Source organism: Dermacentor variabilis, chromosome 4 (genome assembly GCF_050947875.1).
Source record: "Dermacentor variabilis isolate Ectoservices chromosome 4, ASM5094787v1, whole genome shotgun sequence".
Classification (NCBI taxonomy): domain Eukaryota; kingdom Metazoa; phylum Arthropoda; class Arachnida; order Ixodida; family Ixodidae; genus Dermacentor; species Dermacentor variabilis.
In genome coordinates this window covers 140,882,657-140,903,130 of record NC_134571.1, presented here as the reverse complement: position 1 = coordinate 140,903,130, position 20,474 = coordinate 140,882,657, and the positions used below count along the sequence as shown (strand labels likewise).

At 46.1% G+C, this 20,474-nt stretch overlaps 1 protein-coding gene across 1 annotated transcript; it reads left to right on the top strand.

Annotated features, from left to right (window-relative positions):
* Positions 1-1,040: 1,040 nt before the first annotated feature.
* On the top strand, positions 1,041-19,942 carry LOC142577986 (uncharacterized). Its single transcript, XM_075687411.1, has 6 exons — positions 1,041-1,169; positions 4,064-4,276; positions 7,490-7,564; positions 13,946-13,984; positions 14,498-14,581; positions 19,776-19,942. The coding sequence occupies exons 1-6, from the start codon at positions 1,086-1,088 to the stop codon at positions 19,905-19,907; spliced, it is 627 nt and encodes a 208-aa protein (XP_075543526.1). The 5' UTR covers positions 1,041-1,085; the 3' UTR covers positions 19,908-19,942.
* The last annotated feature ends 532 nt before the right edge of the window (positions 19,943-20,474 follow it).

Here is a 20,474-nt window from a genome sequence, read left to right as displayed (position 1 = left end):
CGCCATTTGGGATCCCGCTAGATCGGTGAAATAGCGTTCACAACGATAAACCCGAACGAAGTTTGCGTCTCGCGCATGCGCAGTGGCTTCGACGCTGCTTGTTTCGGGCCCCAAAACGTTTGGGGCCCCTATTCTAAGACTGTCTATCGTCAGCGCCAGCCAACATGTTGCGAAATGAAAACACGTATACAGTTGCGCACAAGTTTCGCATTAGGGAATATCGTAATCGTAGGTGAATTTTTTTTCCTGCTGACATGCCTGTTGTCATGTCAACATGTCATGCCACATGTTGACATGACATGACACTCCAATGCGATATTATTAAAATTAAATCCTGGGATGTTAAGTACCGAAACGAAGGTTTGAATATGAGAGACGCCGTGTTGACGACTGGATTAATTTTGACCCCCAGGGCAGGAGCGTATCCAGGTCAAGTGGAAGGGGAGGGCACAACGGACAGGTTATATTCACTGCTTTATTGGTCTGCTGCGTTCCTTCGCTGCACGTGTATGAATGCCTTAGATGGTATGGTTAAACAAATGGTGCACAAATAGGCTTTACGTTAGGCAAAAAAGGAACGTTAAAGTGAATCTAGGTAAAACAGAGGTTCGCTGCTACAATCGATACGTTTTACTCGTCTTCTGTAAACTGCAAACTTCCAGTTAAGAAAACTTTCCAACTCCATTTTATTCCTAAAGCACACAACGATTATACCTTTATGGAGGCAGAATGACAAATATTTTAGCGTCATGCGTGTTCGCGCTTTACCATTTCGTTCATTATATTTTTTTTTTCGCTTTTTGCGCGCTTCGATAATCATCGTTTGAAGACTGGATGCGATACAGCTCAATTCGCAGTCGCAGGCTTATCTACATGGCCGCTGGGACCAAGTGAGATTGGAAGGTAACTGAAAACGTAGCAAGGGCTTCATGGGAAAGGAGGCCGTAGAGTGGAAACCTATCGCAGCAAATCAATCCCAGTGCGCCTTCGGATACAATGAAGCCGCGGGCCGCAGCCCTGCTTTGTGCGGTCCAGAAGAAGTAGCCCGTTGTAAGTTCGATCAGCTCGCCCAGGCGCCGAGACTCATGCCGTCCCTCGAAAAAATGTTGACCCAACATGTAAAGAAGAGAGGACATTGTCTCAAGCTGTCTGCGCACACCGTGTCCCTGGTAAGTGTGCTTCAAGCAGCTTCCTTGCGCGCAATCGGTCGCAAAAAGGAAGCAGGCGATCGCTTTCGTTGCCGCCAAATGCCAGCTCCTAAGCGTTGGCGCCACGACCACCGGTCTTCGCCAGTATCAGTACCTGCAGTGCCACCGCAGGCGATCGTTGGTATGAAGAAAGGGAAGGCCTATAATAACTCGGCGCACTCCCGTCAACGACAGCACTGGCATTCAGACGTTTACCACGTGCTGAACTGCCCTTTCCGTGCGCTGCTGAGCAAGCTTTAGCACTTTCAATTATGAAACCATACGCGCGAACAGACACAAATGGGAACACCACCGCACTGTACTGGTCGCCTACAACGTTGCAGTTCAAGTAAGGATTGCGTCGAAGTTTGTGCCCAGGAAACTTTCTTTACCACACGTCAACTCAATGCGCGGTACAGACGCGCTTACAGAACGCGCAGACTCGGTATTTATTAAGTGCTATGGGGCTGTAGGTAGTAAGTACGCTCTTGGGCGGCCTAGCAGAGTCATAGTTTGTCTCCATACGCTGCTTCAAAAGGGATGGTAGCCCCTGCTCACGTGCCGTCTGCTGAGATTGACGCTGGGGACACGCTAGAGCGTTACGTGACACGTAAGGACTGCTAAAATATCACTGCAACGAAGATGGCCGGCACCACAGGATTCGTGCAACTTAGAGGAAATAAAGGCGATGGGCAAGTGGGCATCAAACGCGCATTTTTTTAGCAATTGGATGTCGCATAAAAAATGGCATCTGAATTTCTTTGTTCTTCAAAACTGTTCCAAATTTTTTCCCTCTGAAGTTATCTGATTCTCTCTGCCACCATGTAAAATATATGTTGATTCGGGCTTTTGAAGCATGCTGAACATGCTGAATATACCCTTTTTTTTATGCTTGCAAACAGGCTTCCCAGAAGACTTCCGATTAAGCCCTCAGGAACAATACAAGTTACAATAGCCTATACAAAAGTTACAAAAGAGCGGGATGCGCTCAATTTCCATATTGTCTCGATTGTGTAATAAGGCGAAAGCCTTTCTAGGCTCATGGTGAAGTTTGTCATCAGACCTGACCGCCGGAGTGTCCGCCCAAGCGTCATCACGCCATATGAACACAGATTGATGAATGAAAAATGATTGATAGTGGCCGTTAAAGTGAGTCATAACGTTATAATAGAGATTGGCAGAGGTTACTGACTAATAATGGCTATTAATGACTAATGAGTAGCAATGAATAATATGACTGCTAATGACATGTAATGACTACTAATGACTACGAAAACATGGATATGTCTAACGATGGCTTGCAATGACCACAATTGGTTACAAAGGACTAAAAATGCTTCGCTATTAGCAGTAATGACTAATGACTGAAATGAGTTGTAATGACTACTAATGACTACGAAATGGACAATATGTCTAACGACGGCTTGCAATGACCACAATTGATTACAAATCACTAAAATGCTTGTCATGAGCAGTAATGACTAATAATGACTGAAATGACTAGTAATGACTATAAGATGGCCAATGCGGCTAACAACTTGTAACGACTACTATTCATTAGCAATGAGTAAAAATGTTTACTAATTACCAGTAATTACTAATAATCACTGAAATGACTTGTAATGACTACTAATGACCATGATATGACCAACATGTCTAACGACGGCTTGTAATGACCACAATTGATTACAAATGATCGAAGATGCTTAGTAGGGAGCAGTAGTGACTAATAGTGAATGAAATTAGTTGCAATGACCAGTAATGACTACGACATTACCAATATGTCTAACGACAACTTGTAACGACTACAGTTCATTTGGATTACTAAAAATGCTAATGACCAGTAATTACTAATAATAATTACTAATAATGACTGAAATGACCTGTAAGAATGGAAAGAGAAGACGCAAAGAGAAAGAGGCGGATGATAAGGGTATGATGAGCAGGCTTTCGCCGTTCACCTCTTACGAGAGATCTTATGAGACCGTGTAATTTTCTTTTTCTTTCTTGAGTGTTTGCCATTGGCCGGCCGCCTTCGCTAGCAGTACGCTCAACTTCACGGTTGACTACCATCTGCTCTTACAGACAGATGGTAGTCAGAAGACAGAGAAAGAACTTTTTGTAAATACGGGCCCAGGTTCTCTATTCCTACCGCCGTGGTGTACCTCCTTGCAAACCGAAAGCAACGACCTTTTCCCATTATGCGCACGAACAGCGCTTTCCCGTCGAGTACCTCCGCAAATTTCTCTTTCTTTGTGCTTATCTGGAAACCAGTGGCGCATCGTCTTCTGTACGACATTCCGAAACTTGGAGAGCATCACTGAAACAGGCATGTCACTATCGCTTATGTGAGCACTTCCAGCTGCGGAACATCACGGCAAGAATACGCGACGCAGCTACCGTCAGTTTTGGTACAGAGGTAAAGAAAGGGTAGCCGAGCTCATTGAATGAGACACTGGCACGGTTCTGTGGGAGTACAATTATGAGAACTGATATGCTCCATGTTCGAAGAAAAGGCCTGTTATTTGGGGCATACTTTTGAAAGTTTCTGCCTGTATATTACTGTTCAGAGCGGTGCAATCTTCAATGGTAGAATCAATGTTTGTCGGCCATTTTTGCTTTGCTTGCGCACCCGCAAGTTTTCTGCACTGTTTTTTCACACTATAAGCGACAACGCCCTCCTCGTCTAAAGCACGATACCTTTATGCATGACAGGTTGGTAGGGCATTTAAATGGATTCATTAAATTAGGCGGACTCGAGGCAGCGGCAGAAGGCGATCCCTCGGAGAAACTTCATTTCAAGTGGCAGACTTGGGCTGAGAATGATAACAGGCGTTTCCTTTTCTCAAAGCGTGTGTTCTTCATTACCAATGCAGGGAAGCGGTTTGTTGGTGGCCGTGCTCGGGTACTGCCTTCGAGAACGACTCCAAGTGCTTGGCATCGTGGAAAGACGGGACTGGGAACTGGAAGGGCGACGGGAATACCTGGTGGGACTGGCCGCCACAACCATGGTGCTGGGTTTCATGTGCACCTTGACCGGCGTTCTTGGTATCCTGAATTTGCTGCTGGATTTGAGTGCCCACATAACGGTAAGTGTATCCCACAAAGCCACTACCCCCCCCCCCCTCCGTCATAGTTTCGTTTGGTTATCGTTGCGCCGCGGTTTGGTGCTAGCTCCGTTTGACTGACGTACCAACATTCGCTGTGCTCGGATTTTTCTTGGGTCCTCTCTTGACATATCTTTACGTATAGTTATGTTGTTTACTTGAACAACGTTTCTTACGGCAAATGAGCTGTCATGGTTAAATTCTAGCTAGCACTTTTTTAAAGTTACATATAACTAATATTAGCACTCAATGTGTTTGTGTCCCTGAAAATGTCCCAGAGTATCTTGGCAAGGCGCGTACTTAAACAGCGTGGAACCTATAGACAATCAGCAGGTTCAAAAACAGTCTACTCTTCATACTTTATAGCAGAATGAAGATTTGCCACGCAAGTTCACCATCATCATCCAGGCTCTATATTAACGCAGCAGCTTTATGTACTACTGGCTGAGAACACTCATGATTCTGTTCTGAAAAGTACGGACATATGGAGGTCTGCTGTCTTAACAACATAAAACCGGATTTACTATTCCTAATTTTTGTGCATGCCTTTTCTTCGATTCGATCTTTTTCCCTCTCTCTCTCTTGTTGAAAACTGCAGCTATTTGATAAGATTTTGTTTTTCAGTAGAAACTTTGTACTGGTAGCACAATCTTTTCAGCGACCAGAATTTCCTTCTCGCATCTGTTTTTCTACGAAGTCAGAAAATGTTGTCGCCTAATAACTAGTCAGCCGCAACGACATTAAGACGTGTTTCCTGCCTATTTCACTCTCGGGCCTCGCGACGAAGAAACTATACATCTGCCGTCACACATGGCTGAAATCACCACGACATACCGCTGCATAGAATATTCCCATGTGTAAACCAATTATTGTTAACATATTTTACTGGATGTCAAGGAAGGACAAAGACAGGAGGAAGCATATCGCACCGCGATTGACGCCAAACCTGTCGGCCAAACACGGGATCGCACTTCAAAGTGCGCGGTTGGTTTTAGTGTTCGCGCTCTGCAGGTAGAGAGTCACGGCAGGACAGCCGCACAAACGCGCACTGAATAAAAACTAGTGGCATAGCTATACTGGGAACCAAACATCTCAGCAAATCTCGATTCTTGCTCCGTGATCCCGATGAAAGAGTTCACGTGTTGGGCCACCACTGTGGCCTGACAGAGTGTTCGCTTGCCAACCGGGCTGGCTGCGACACATAATGCTCCCTCCTACATTTTTCCTTCCTCCATAAGAGACGTACATGAACTTGTCGGACCTTCGTGCTTGCGCATTCAGACGTTCTTGTGGCTTTGTTTATGAAGCTTCTTATGCTTCATAGAAATCTATACTCTTCGAAGAGCAGAAGCTGCGAACACGCACAATCGCTACTAATTGCGACGATTCAGCCTGTCGAGCTGGCCAAATCGAAACGCGCCAAGCGACCGAAGACAATGGCTTGCGCGCGATGAATTCGTAAAGGCGTTTCGCGTCCCCTCTCGATGCATGCGTTCGTGGCGTAATGATTTCAATATCTGGCTTATGTGCTAGAGGTCCCGTGTTTGAATCCTGCCATTGGGTAATTTAAGTAGTGATAATTTGTTTATTAGGCAGTACTTTCTTGAAAATCACGAGCCTAAAAAGCCACGAAGCCATTTCAAGGCAGAAGGATGAGGTTTATGCCAACCCGTGTATTTCCCATAAATCAGATGATGGCTGAACCACGTCCACCGCCAAGGTCTATGAGCGGCGGCGCTGGCAAACACTCCCAGGGTTCTACTAGGACACATAAATACCCAAGAAAGTGGCTGAAGAAACGGCGCCGCGGTAGCTCAATTGGTAGAGCATCGCACGCGAAATGCGAAGGTTGTGGGTTAGGTTCCCACCTGCGGGAAGTTGTTTTTTCATACGCTTTAATTTCCATTCATTTATCGTTTTTTTATTTCATTTATTAAGCACAAGTAATTCCCCCTGTGTTGTTCTTAATGTCAGTGTTTGTTGGCTTCTTATCATATGACTCAACAGAACTAGTCACTCTGCTTCAGGAACACTCCCCTATGAGTCGTGCGATGAGGTCTTGCTTGGAAAGGACATCTTCACTCAGGCGGATTCTAGCAGACGCTGCTATTACATCATAACGAAACTATACAGCTCGAGGATCGGCCGCTAGTGAAGGGCCGTAACTATTTCGATTGGAAAGCAACCATGCCCATCCGCTTCCAAAAGTTTAGCCGGGGGTCATGTAGCGACAACATGTTAACAACACTAATGAATTCGGCTCACCAGTGCAGTAGATTTTAATAAGTTTGATTGCGTGCGTGTTGGTAATTCGACAACGAGACTGATTCTCGATCTGAGGTTCTGTATGGCATCTCAATTTGGTTACCGGAAATCTACTCTCGGCCAGAATGGGTTGAGAAACCTTCGGAATTGAATTGCAATACGTTTATTTTCGAGAGCAATAATTCGTGATTGGCAGTCAGCCTCTAAGTACACGCAAGAATACGTTTATCTAGGCCAATTACTCGCAGTGCACCATAATTAATAGAAGAAAATTTACATGAAAAGTTAAAAATGGGTTGGAGCGCGTACGGCAGGCATTCCGAAGTCATGAACGTGCGTTTACCGCAATTCTCGAAAAAGAAAGTGTGCAAACATTCGATTCTACCGGAAGTAACAAAGAAGCCTGAGAAGTTAGGGACCGTGCAACGACCAATGAAACGAAAAATGCCAGGCATAACGCTAAGAAACAGGGAGACAGTGGTGTGGGCTAGAGAGCAAACGGGAGCAGTCGACATTCCAGTTGACGTTAAGAGAAAGAAAATGGGGCAATTCGGTAGTCTAACGCGTACTGTCGACAACTGGTGGTCTACTTGTTACAGGATGGGCGCCAAGAGAAGCGCAGTCGAGGACGGTCAGAAAATTGGCTGATATTATTAAATTGGAAAATTCGCAAGCATTCGCAGGTCAGCTGGCGCCAGGCAGCTGAAATTGGAGATCACTGGCAGACGCCTTCATCCTAGAAGTAGACATAGACAAACTATGGTAATGATGCTGATGATAATGATGATTAAAACCGTTATTTCCCTAGAAAAGCCTACGTGAAACCTCTAGACACTTGGTTTGACCAAGCAGGTCGCGGACGGAGCGATTTCAAGCACGCATATTTTTTTTTAAATCATTGACCCTTACCCGTGATATCTCTTCCTGCAGTTGGACATCATCTTCGCAGTCCTAACCCTGGCTGAAGTCGGAGTTGCTTTGGCAAGCTTCATGCTCAGGACATGGGTACGTCAAGGCCATACAGCACTTAGATGCATTCACAACTATCATTTCGCGACGATACTGTTTGTCGACGTAGTAAGCGGTGCGAGGCGGCTGTTAGCACAAAAGCCTGCACAGCCAATTTAATTTCCATGACAACGCGAAGTGTTTTACTACAGTCAAGCTCGCATTGCAACCAGACGTGACGCAGACTGTCCCCTCCAATCATGGATGAAAATTCACTTCAAGGACCACTGTAGCTAGCGCGCTAAACGTTGATGGTGATATTTGGCACGGCCAAAGGTCACGCTTGGGCAGAATTGTGAAATCGTAGTGGATTCACGCGCTTTGCCGGAGATTACTCAGTTTGTCTTAATTGAGCCTTTGACTTTCGTGATATATTCAAAAAAGAGTTACGCTTCAGGACTACCGCAAATATCAACATATAATTCGAAAAAAAAAAATTCAGCGACCTTTAAAACTCAATTTTCAAGTTTTACGTGTTTTAAAAGCTCCACGCAAATTTCAGACTTGTGTTAATTGGTGGCTTTCTTTGTTTGCGCTTGCCGAGGGACGTACACCTTTTGCAAGATACTGAGTGTACGAAAAGGACACGTGGCGCGATAAACTGCGCTTCAGAACTGGAATAAGTGTAGATTAGAGTTTAGGTGCTTCGTGGACGGCCTCGAGAAATTTCCGGACTCACGTCATAACAAATTTTCATTTTTTTAATCAGTGCAATATATCTTTTAATTGATGTAAGCAAAACAGCTTAACGTTTCTGCTTGAAAACTTTTCTAACATGTATGGAGGATACTCTAAGCTTAGACAATTGCTGAGACTGTTCGTCAGCTTCTTTCTTTATTATTCGTTTCAAAGCGTTAATTTCCAACGATGGTGTGTTCTTTGGCCAGAAAGGTTTCCGGGAAACGCAATATTATCCACACATTTGGTCTGTGTGCACCTTAATGAAACCGTGGGGGTCAACATTCTGTTTGTGCTTAGTCAGTATTGTGACGTCAAGGTCCTTCCTTAAAATTTTTAAGATTTCACAATTTCGCTTAGTTTCAGGTATAAAATGTTATAAACGTAGGCGAAATAATTGTTTCTTTTAACACTTGAATTCAGCATCTTATGTAACAAATTTCATTCAAATTTCGTTGAGCGTTTGCCTAAAAAGCAATACTTTTCTGCGCTACCTATAGGTATATTTGAGCCCGGGGAATCTGAACGAAAGGTTCTTCGGAAGGTGTTCTATGCAACTTCCGAAGTTGATCCCATAAATTCGCATGTATCTCTTCTCATCACCGCGAGAAATATTCACAATTATAGGCAGCGGTTATTGATTGATAAAAGTACGAGGGCAGAGCCAAATCTTTCTACTTCGCTCGAAACTGTTTCATCAAGCCGCAGAAATTGAGGTTGCCGCTTTTTCTAAGCACCTAGTAGACATCACCACTACTATACCATCTTCTCCTTCGTGTGTTACGCTTACTGAGGCTTCTTTTAGCAGATCTTTTCATCAAGAAATCCGGACTCTTTTAAAGACATATATTTTTTCAAATAAACCGGCACTCGCAAAGTTGAAAAGGAAATAAAGCATATAATGGTGTTTTGAGACCGCTACAGGTCCCTTGTTCACAATGATGATGAGCGCAACAGTGGCCGCTTACTTATGTGATCGATGGGGGCGAAATGCGAAAACACCCGTGTGCTTAGATTTAGGTGCACGTTAAAGAAACCCAGGTGGTCAAAATTTCCGGAGTCCTCCACTACGGCGTGCCTCATAATCAGAAAGTGGTTTTGGCACGTAAAACCCCAAATATTATTATTATTACTTATGTGATAGATGGCACAAAGTGAGCATCTATATCTCGGGGAGATTATGTTTATTTGTGTTTAGATATTTTTCATTTCCTTTTGAACCTTAGGCCAGTGCCGGTTCGCATGCATCAATTCACCGCCCTCGCCTGATGGGTTTTCGTCGAACTTTGGACTATACATATATGTACTTGTAAAGGACCAATTTTGAAATCTGTCAACATTCTTCTTAGTGTCACTTTTTGACACCCTCAAATAAAAGTGCGAGCAAAAACCTTTTTGTGAGTTCTATATCCACTATTTCCTTCGGCATTGATTGTAAAGCGGCGTGAAAACAAGCCGCGTGAAGCAGTTATGTCCACAATTTGCTCTTGAACCCCTCATTCTATAGCCTGCACAAACATAAGCATAGCAGCCTTTTATGGGCCGTTATTATCGCCAACGGCTTCCTTACGAACCTGCATAACCTACTGTTTGATCAAGTGGCACGAGCACATACATATAATAGCATAGACATGTAAGCCGACAAAATCACTTTCGTTCAGATTGTGCAAGTTAGAACCGCCTGTGTACACCCAAAAATGGTTTACCCTAAAATAAAATTAAACATGAAAGTTTAGGACTATCTAGTGGCCGGATGTGTTCAATCTTCATCCCGACTTTCAGCGTTATCAGTTATCTCGTTGACTTGCATTTTACTACACGTTGTAGGGGTTGAAGGACGGACTTCGAGATGAAAAATACTTGGGAGGTTTATTTTACATTATATACATTGAGACGTCAATGAACAGTCGTGCAATCATTACGGGCCGGCAGCAACTCGGACGCTGCGGCCCGCGGCAAGAAGTTCGAGAGAGGAGAATCAGGGAATGCTCTAGGAATCTCTGGAATGCTTCTTTTAAACCCTTCGAGGACTGGAAGTCGCGTTATGTTCGGCCAATGGGAGAGTCCGCTCAGATGACGCCATTTTCGGCCAATGGTAGGCGCCCGTGCGGCGGTGTCACACCCGGCGGCTCTCTGCGGTCTTGCCTTGCTGACTAGCAATGCGCTCTTCAAAGGCGGACGGGGGGGGACGCTTGGTCTCCACTGTCCGAGGGCCCACCTACTCCCGGCGGTACGGCCCCGCTGGCTTGCAAATGCCTTCTTCAAAGGCGGACGGGGGGCACGCTTAGGCTCCATTGTTCGAGGGCCCACCTACTCCCGGCGGTACGGAGTGGGGGCCTTCAACTTGTTTGTTCGAGCGCTCCTCTGGAATGTGCTTTCCGCGTTTCTGCGCTTCTCAATTAGTTGTGCTGCGATTCGATGTGGTCTGGGGAACTCGAACTAGGCGCCCGAAACAGCCCCATATCTAACAGCTCGTCCTCGCCCCGGTTGTTCTGAATGGCCGGTGAACTGAATTCGCCGGCCATGAGGAACGCTGAAAGAACCTGCAGGGTATTGGTGTCGAGCCTCGTTTGGCGAACTTCGGGATCCTGGGCCCTGGAGAACACACGTCAAACAAACAAAACAACACAGCGCTGCACCACGTGTAAGCGCACGCTATTACTGAGTCAAAATGAACCCTGATCTTTTATTTCCCCAATTTTGACAAAACAGTTCCAACCACCCCTCCAAACAGCTATCCATTTGTCCCCGAATGCCGACAAGACCAGAGTACTATTGTTGTTGCAAAACAAAGGGTCGTCGACGTTGCAAACAACAAATGAAAACAGCCGAACATAACTTAAGTGGCCTAACTACACGAACAGCATGTTTCCAATCTATCGCAGTGGCGTACTTATCGCACGTAATGGTGCCACTGAACAGTCTGGTCAACCTCACAAGTACGTAATCACAAGCACGCTAGCCTTGTGGTCACTAAACAGAATGCGTACTTGCGTTGTAGGCAAACTTTTCATTTACGCTTACTCACGTTTCTTCCCTGATAGTCCTACAGGACACGTGACTTAAACGAGCAATTAAACTTGCGGGACTTACACACTCCGCAAAACCCTTAAAATAATGCGTCTTTTAATAACTCGTTCCACGCATACTTATCAGAGAAGTCAGAATACGGCTTCCCTCAACACACGAGCAACCCAGTCATAAATCTGCTTCCTTCCGTCCACACAGGACACGCGCTAATGGAACTAAGAACGCTCCTCGGTGCAAATCATGCACTCACTGAAAACCCACGCGGTTAACCTTAGAAAACAAAAAACATATAAAAAAAGAAGGTTAACTAAAACACACGCGCGGTATGATAGGCCTCTCACCGATAACCTTGACCCTCGGGTTACTCACACACTCAAAAAGAAAGCCGATCTACTTAGTAATGAGCTCCCCGCGAGACTACATGTTTACAAAAGAAAACGCGTCTTTCAAATCTCGAGCTTCTCAAACAAAAACACAAACAAAGCTTAAACCTTACACATTGAAAGAAATCCTAGTCTCAATTCGCGAAAACTTTCCTATGCTCAAAATAAAAAGCAAAACACTTCATTTCTACGGAAGCGCTCTTGGCCTCCCTTTCCAAATGCTTACGTCTGACTCATAGTTTGAGTCGTACCCGAGGTGGTCGCGGTTTGAAAGCTACTCTGGCTGCCGAGGAACAACAAAAAGGCTGACTCACTATCAGCTCCCCCAAGACGTTACGGTCTCCTGCCAATTTGTGTCCTGGCGCCCCGCTTTCCTCACAAACTCGATTGACCGCGTCGCTACTCCCCACCTGGTCTCGTCCTGCCACCTTGCGCTTCTTTGTACTGCACGCTGAGCTATGAAAAGAACTACGGAACGACGAGGAGTTTAACAGCCCCGTGCCCTTTGTCCGCGTGCGTGCAGAACATGCTTCTCGGTCTCCTTTTGACCGGTGGCTCGAACGTTTTGGATGCGTCAACATCGTCCGTGACGACCGCACCTTTTTCCTCGCGCCCTGCCCTTTTGGGTTTCTCGCCATCTTTGGCGGCGCTACATTAGTTACCGTCTTTCGGTCTTTACCGCGCTTCTTTTTATGGCGTTTTCTCTTTGCACTCGCTTTCATGTCGCCTTCTCGTGCCTCGTGCTGGCCGGTACACATTTCGTCGGCCCGGATCAGTCTCTTACCCGCACAGTCTGAGTGATTCTCATTTAAATCAACACTCTCTCTGCCTCGACTGGCGGACAGCTCAACCGACTCTGGCACAATGCAGCACGCTTTACTCGAGTTATGCAACTCGCACTCTTGCGAACTGCCCTCTACTGCATTGCCCAACTCACGATGTGCATCGACACACAGCCCGTCGGTCTCGATCGCTGTCTCACGCGCACGGTCCGAATGATTCCTAATTAAATCGTCCATCTCTAGGCTATCTAGACTGGCGGAGAGCTGCACCTATCCCTGAACAATGCAGTTGTATTTCTTGAGCTACGCAGCTCGCAATCCTGAGAATTACCCTCACCTGCATCGCTCAGCTCGCACTTCACTTCTGCACGCAGATCTAGCTCTACATGGGTGCTCGTGTCTATCGGGTCAGCAGTACCCTTTTCTTCGCTAGCAACCTCACTAACATTACAAGCGACGCACACGCGCGGTAACTGTGCCAATTTGTTCGCAGCTGGCCTAGCTGTCTCTACAGTCATCTGTTGGCACAGCACCTCGTCGCTCTCCCTGCGGCCTTTAACGGCCTCTGTTGCCACTAAGGCATCGTTAGCAGCTAGCCTTTTCCCTTCACTTATGAATCTGCAGCCAATCTCACAGGCACTACTCTTCTCGTCGGCTTTTGGCGAAAATCCGCTCGATGCTGCCTCATTCTTTCGCTCTGTACTACCTGCAGGATTCTCACACAGCCGTTGTCTCTGTGCCATTAACTGATCACAATACTGTATCTCTTTGATCAGTGCTGCCTTCTCTCTCTCATACTTTTGCTCACGCTCCTGATACTCACGTTCGCGTTCATTCTCACGTTCGTGACGTTCACGCCTAAGAGTAAGTTCTTGAAGCTCACGCTTCCGTTCATTCTCGCGCTCTTCACGCTTACGCTCACTCTCACGTTCACGACGCTCACGCGCACGTTCACGACGCTCACGCTCCCGTGGCTCCTGTATCACCTCCCAAGCAAGCTCAATGATTTTGTCATCATTGCCACTATCGTTAATCGCCTTTATGATAGCTGGCGTTTTCATCCGTTCGTCCGCCTCAACTCCCAAATCGTCGCACACCAACAACAAGTCTAACCTCGTCAACCTTCTAAGATCCATGGCAGCTGCCCCGACTGGTGTTTAGAACTGTTTTCCTTAATTAATTTGTGCAAACACACAATGCAACAAATTCCCGATTCCCAGAAATATCAAACATTATCGACAATGTTTTTTTGAGTTAAAGTAGTGTCAATTTTCTCAACAACTCAAAAAAACATTGTCTCGAACTGCCGCGTGCGTCTTGCTTTAGGTTAGAGGAAAAGGTTCTAGAAGATCATTTCTGGTTTAGTTTTGTACAACATGAATATCCGAGACCCACGACGATATACATGAATCCGAGGAAGGTAACTTTTTATTTTTCGCCCAAAACGAAGACAAGAATGCAGCGACATGTTGCTCGGAATGATTTTTCTTTGTCTCACTTTTCAGGTCCGCTCCGACATTCCACCCGAAAGAGCCGACTGCGAGGTAAGCAGCCTAGCATGTTTCCGCCACAATTCGAGGCACTGTTATTTATCTCTTCTGAGGGATACGTTCGGTACGCACGAAGTGATCATGAGATACTTTTCATTTTCAAGCGTGCTGTACTAGTTCAGACAACACTGTGCGCATCTGGTCTCTATTTCTGTGTCAAGTTGCGCTGTACAGTGCTTAAGATTCTGCGCCTACAATACCAAATCTTAACGCTTTCAGTGTGACTTCTTTGAACTCTCCAACTCAAGTGTACCTTCGCGCATTTCAGAAAGTTTTATTATTCTGTTTTCCACCTCTTTGGCATTTGTTGCAATAGTTCCGGCTTCGCACCAGAGATTTCTGCTTTGCCAAAATATTAACTTCTACACCACTGGGCGGAGAGATTAGTCGAGTTTCCAAACGAAATGAAATTTTTCATTCATCTCACATTCGCTAGACTTGATAGCGATGACTCCATTCTACTAATGCTGCACGAAGGTTTATTTATTTATTTTTTGCACTTGATAGGAAGACCTGAGGAACGCCGTCATTGTGACCGGCAAACTGCTTCCAATAATAGGCTTCCTGTTCTTGGTGTCCGCAGTGGCCAAGGTGAGGCGACCATTGTGCCATTTGCACGGAGAATTCCTACTTTTATCAGTTTAGCAGATCGCAAGCGCTTTATATTTAGATCGATTCTGTCCGGCCTTTCCAAGGCCGTAGTTGTGGACTACTAAGCGCAATAAGGTACCTAGAATCCCGCCGTGCCAAGCTTCCACGACGTATGTAAAACAAAGAAATGTTTTTAGCTGAGTTTGTTGGTGCATAGTAACTTTCGGGTGTACTGCGCGAGGACGGGACAAGAAAGGAAAGAAACAAGAGCACACACTATCAACGCATGATTTATTTGAAAATACACAGAACATATATACTGACGCAAATGCATACGTGGTTAGTCGGTGCAGGGTAGTCAAACTTATCCGTCAGATCGATTGATGGGATGCTGACGCATTTGTCTCTTCGGTGGATTGCGTGGGCCTCAAATATTTCGCGCCTGAGGTGATTCTTGTATGCCTTCAAAAATTTGGAGGACGCTTAAGTTTCGCTTTTAAGAGTGGAACGCGTTAGCATTCAAAGATCCGTGAATGCTCCTCAAGCTTCCCGGCAGCGGTAGCGTATGTAAACGTAATGTTTACCGGGAAACGCTCGCGGCGAATGCTATGCACGAAGGTGGGCTTTCTGGTAGAAACGCGGCCTCTTGCGTGGGCCGCGATGCGGCAGATGCGAGCGCCATCTGGAAGTGTTTCAAGGAGACGGGCGCGCCGCTTCGTGGACTTCGAGATATTCACGCACCAGCGTGCGCAAATGGCGAACGCCGTGGCCGGTCTATGAATGTTAGAAACACTGGCAAAGGGGTTTGTTTGAGTTTTTCCGTAACATAATTATGTTTTCTCGTATATTCAAATTACAATCCGACGCGATCTTGTCTGTAGGTTGTGTGTAATTCGTACTTTACGATTTACACACACCTATTTACGATTGCAATTATTACGAACAATTTACGATTACGAAGATCCCGGTCAGACTGTACATTCATAAGATTTCACAACACATCAATAAAATTGCTGGAAGGGCCGAGGTGTGGCTTGTTTTCTCAGTAGCCAACAATATAACAGGTTTATGCAGCCTAATCAACAGAGACGATGCGACGACCGAAAGGTGAAAGAAGAAACACGTGAAGAAATTCATCGATTGCCGTAGCGATGTTGTGTACAGCGTTCCTCTGTCATGTGGTCCCTCGTATATCGAACAGAATGGGCGTTGCGTTAGTGACCGCCTCAGAGAACATTCATGCTCGATCAGAATCGGCCAAGGAAGCAGTCTGGCTTTGCACGTACGACGTGCAGCGGTTGCAAACGAGAGTTTGCGCGCGGCACTATACTGAAGACATACAAGAATCGCCTAACGCGCGAAATATTTGAGACCCACGCGATCCACCGAAGAGACAAATGTGTCAGAATCCCATCAATCGAGCTGACAGATAAGCAGCTTGACTACCTTGAATAACAGATACTCATTCCCCGACTGACCACGTGCGCATTCGCGTCAGTATGTATGCTCTGTGTGTTTTCAAATAAATCATGAGTCGATAGTCTGCGCTTATATTTGTTTCCTTTCTGTCCCGTCATCGCGCAGTTCACCCAAAAGTTGAAGCGAAGCTTTCTTTGCCTTTTCCTTCGCCTTCCTTACTACCACTGCTACTGTCTGGCACGCCACGTCGGGGGTGGGGGGAGTGGTTCAGAGAGTGTGTCTACACGGAAGGAGCGTGGCAGAGAGCAAATTCGATGCCAGAAACTCGTTTAAATCTTTCCATCGCGTCACATGCACGCAATGCCCTCTGGAGCTCCCTGGGAGTTGCTACATTAGCCTATTGACGGCTGTAATTATCCGTGAGCTTCCGAAAAAGCATTGAGAAAACTGCAGGGCATACCAATCTACTAAGGTGCAAGTCCATAGGAGAGGTAGATAGAATGGTAGAGTGGAGGCGGGGAGAGCAGGCAGAGAATGGGCAGGACCGACGCATCGCGAAAAATAGCAAAACTTGCCACTCTTTGCTCGCACTTCCTAAACATAGGGAAGGCGTCGCGGGAGGGAGAGGAAAAAGGTGACACGAGAAGCTAAACGAAACGCTACTATACTACAGCCCTGACAGCGGCTGCGGGAAAACTGAAGGTATGTTTCTGCTATTTCTGAAAAATAAACATCATGCAGATTTGTCAAGTACACAACAGACGGAGAGTGCGCGGACGCAAAAACACTACGGAAGCGATCGCGCGTCAAATCAGCACTTTGCGGCTATGGCATCGCTCGACATCGAGGGTTCGATCCCTACCGGGGCAGCCGCATTTCGACGGGGGGGGGGGCGAAATACAAAACCGCTTCTGTAATTAGATTTAGGCGCACGTTAAAGAACACCAGGGTGTCAATGTTAATTCGGAGTCCGCCACCACGGCATGCCTCATAATCCGATTGTGGTTTTGGCGCGTACAGCCCCATAATTCAATTAACGTTTTAGCACTTCTGCCCCCATGCGATGTGCCATCTGAGGCAACGACAATGCTCAACCCTCTCAGAAGTTATCAACAATGGCGCACACCAGCGCCTCAAACAAACACGTCTCCCTGTGTCTTCTGTGCACGACGCAGACAAACAGTAGTGGGGCACGCAATGTAACGTTCAACACAAGCTCGCCACTCTCGCATTAGACTAAACATTGAAAAAAATAAAACATTTGCCGTCAAAATCACTGCTAGTTATCATCAATGAAAGCCAACAGCACAGAAAGTTTCTCGTACATCGATTCCCACAGTGCGTGGGATCCGCATAATTTTCTTTACTTCAGTGAACAGTCTCATGATAAATAAATAAGGGCAACTCGTGTAGTTTTTGAAGCGAGTAATCAACAAAGTTGAGGTAAATCTCATGACAGCAATATGAAATATTCATTATGTAGGGATAAACATCGCCAAGAGGCGATTCACAAAACAAAATGCACATCCAACGCACACGTTGGAATCTATGTGACGAGAAGCTTTCGTATAGTGCAGAACTAAATGCTTTAAAATTGAGGGTTATGCGTACAATTTTTTTTACGTTCATCCTATCACGGAATGTTTGTTTATCCACCACAATGGTCACGCATTCATTGTCATGCATTTTTTATATGTTGTGGGGGGTCTCAAACGTGCACTCCAGAAAAAGGAACGACAATACAGTAGTGCAGATAATCACAAGTGCGTTTATCGCACCTTTCGTACACCAATGCCACTAAGCCGATTTACTATCAATAGCACATGTCGATGGGTCCGGACGAATCGATGAAGTCCGACTCACCGCGACCGGATATTGAGCGAATATGTTCGCCTCCAGACTCGACACCAGCGCCTAATCGCGTGTACAGTCACGCGAGCGGTGTCGCGTTCGAAGGATCGAGTTCGCCCGTTCGGGTGCCCCGCTCCAAAGCCCCGCAAGACTGCTCCACGGAGCGTTCCGACAGGCGCGCGACAAGTCCGCGCCCTCTGGCGACGCCTAGCCAGAGAAGGAGAGGCTACTCCCTTTTGCGGCCGAGTAACCTCGCTGTTAAGTGGCGTTAGCAGCTAGCGTGCCTCGACTTGCTCCTTCCCAAAATCTGCAGCGGTTGCGGAGGAGGACATCGAGGCACCCTAGCTGCTAACGGCACTTAACGGCGGCGTTACTCGGGTGCAAAATGGAGTAGCCTTTTCTTCCAACAGCTAAAACCCTTCGATGATTTGTCAGTAGCGCCACTCTCCTTCACGCGGCGCTTTCCTCCTCGATTCTCTTCGCGCGCCAGCCGCGCGCACTGCGCACGGCACGCTCTTCCTCCTTGGCTCCAGCAGCCTGGCCGCAGTATTCGATGAAGGCGCATTATTTTGGATCAGTTGCGCACCACAGTGGTGTACAAAAATTTTTGAATCGTGATAGCAGCATCGAGGATGCTGAATGTGATGTTTATGAGCAGTTTTTTTTTTCTTCTTAAAGCCGTGTGAATGGGACACACTTATGTAAAAGGAACTTTGAGGCGCGTTCTATACTCCAGACATTTTTTCTACCACACGATAAGATTTATTCTAGTCCATCTGTTCTAGTATTGGTTGCGGCACAACCCTCTGTGTTTTGGTTTTTTCTTCTTGCCTGTGCGCGCATGTGCACTGCAGGTATCATATTCAGCGTGCCTTCTTGTAATGAATTGGTCGCGAGTGCATCGTCCGTCCGTGCGTTTATCTTCTCAATGTGTAGTAGCTTTCTTGCTGTGGTCGCTAAACTGAATAGGACGGTTGTGCAATTTCAGTGCGAGCAAGCGTGGGCAATCATGTGAACACCCCCTGCACATAGCCTGTATCCGCGAGAAAACCAAATAATAACCTATTCATGCGTAGGTGGCAGCCCAATTCAAAACAAATTCGACTGAAAAATAATGCATAAGCTCCAGCGGAGTTGCCTAAGTGTGCGTAAGCATACTCCCGAATTTCAAGTTGGTCGACCTCTAAACTTCAAGTTTGCCCACCCCCAAATTTCAATTCGGCTCACCCCAAATGTCAATTCGGTCCAGTCCCCAAATTTCAAGTCGGCCCACCCCCCAAACTTCAACTCAGCCCACGCTTAAATTTCTACTTGGCTTAACACAAAATTTTTTTTGGCCCACCCCGAAATTTAAAAGTTGGCCCATCCCTACGGGGAATCGGCAGGGCGTTCTTTATCTCCTCTGCAATTTTCAGCCAGCAGCATGCTTTTGCGCCGTCATCCGACGGGAGCCGCCGGCCTAGCTGCCTACAACTATCATAACTATCATAACGCCCTGCCGCTTCCCCGTCGCCAGTCATGATGCAGCCGACCATGTTCACCGAACGCACGCTTGAGAGCAGCACGATACCACAGCGATACCAATTTGCGGGCTTTCTTCGCAACCCAGAAAAAGACTACGTGGGACGTATCGTACAGAAAACAACTCGATCAACGGTTTCTGAAGGTGCTGCACAAATCTGCTTATAAGGCATGGGCATATAAGACAAAGTTGAGTAATTAAACTTAATTAGTTATTGCATTATGGGGAAAACAATAAATTGCCTGAGTTACTATAGGACATCGCGAATAGTATGCGTTCGGTTCAATTCGCTTCCACGCGCCTTTCATATTTAAATTCTTGGCTAAAATTACATGGGACACCCTTTATATGGAATCTTTGTGCGTGAATATTTTAAATGCGTATACAACCCTTTCCTTTCAGAGCGTGTGCATTGTAATAAACCGCGTAGAGAGCTCAGGAGTCGAAAACCATGTCAATCATGCAGGAAGCAGCAATCCCGAGAAGGAGGAAATGAACACAAGTATGTTTTTTTTTCTTTTTTACCATACTTAAGCAATAAATGGCGCTGTAACTTGATTTTTCTTGTCGAATTATCGTTCTGTCTGCATTATTCTAGTGAAACTTGCGCTTATTTTTCTCAGTTCTTGCCACTAAATGGTGAATTACCCGAACCCGCGCACCCCATAATCTTTGTCATAATCATAATCTTTGTCATAATTTTTGTCATGACCGTGCCCTGACATCACGCGAGCGCCGCTCGCGTGATCTCAGGGCACGGTCTCGCGCCTGTCGTCTGCTGCAGTTCGGGATGTGTCCGGGCGCCTTCTGCAGTGTTTTCGTTAGTTCGTGTCTCAAATATATTTTTACGACATCTTCGCTCACGAAGATTTATTCAAAGAGCTCATTTCTTAGACAACAATACCATTCAAAAAGGCGATGCTACAGTTCCAGCCGAAGGAGCTCAGACCAGCCCATTGCGAGTTTTTCGTGCGCGGATCGACTACCGCAATAACATAGCACATAAGAATCCAGTTATGATACCATACCTGCTGCGGTGCAACAATTATGACATAAACACTGCCTTTATATGACTTCTACAACAGTTAACTTGATTTTAAT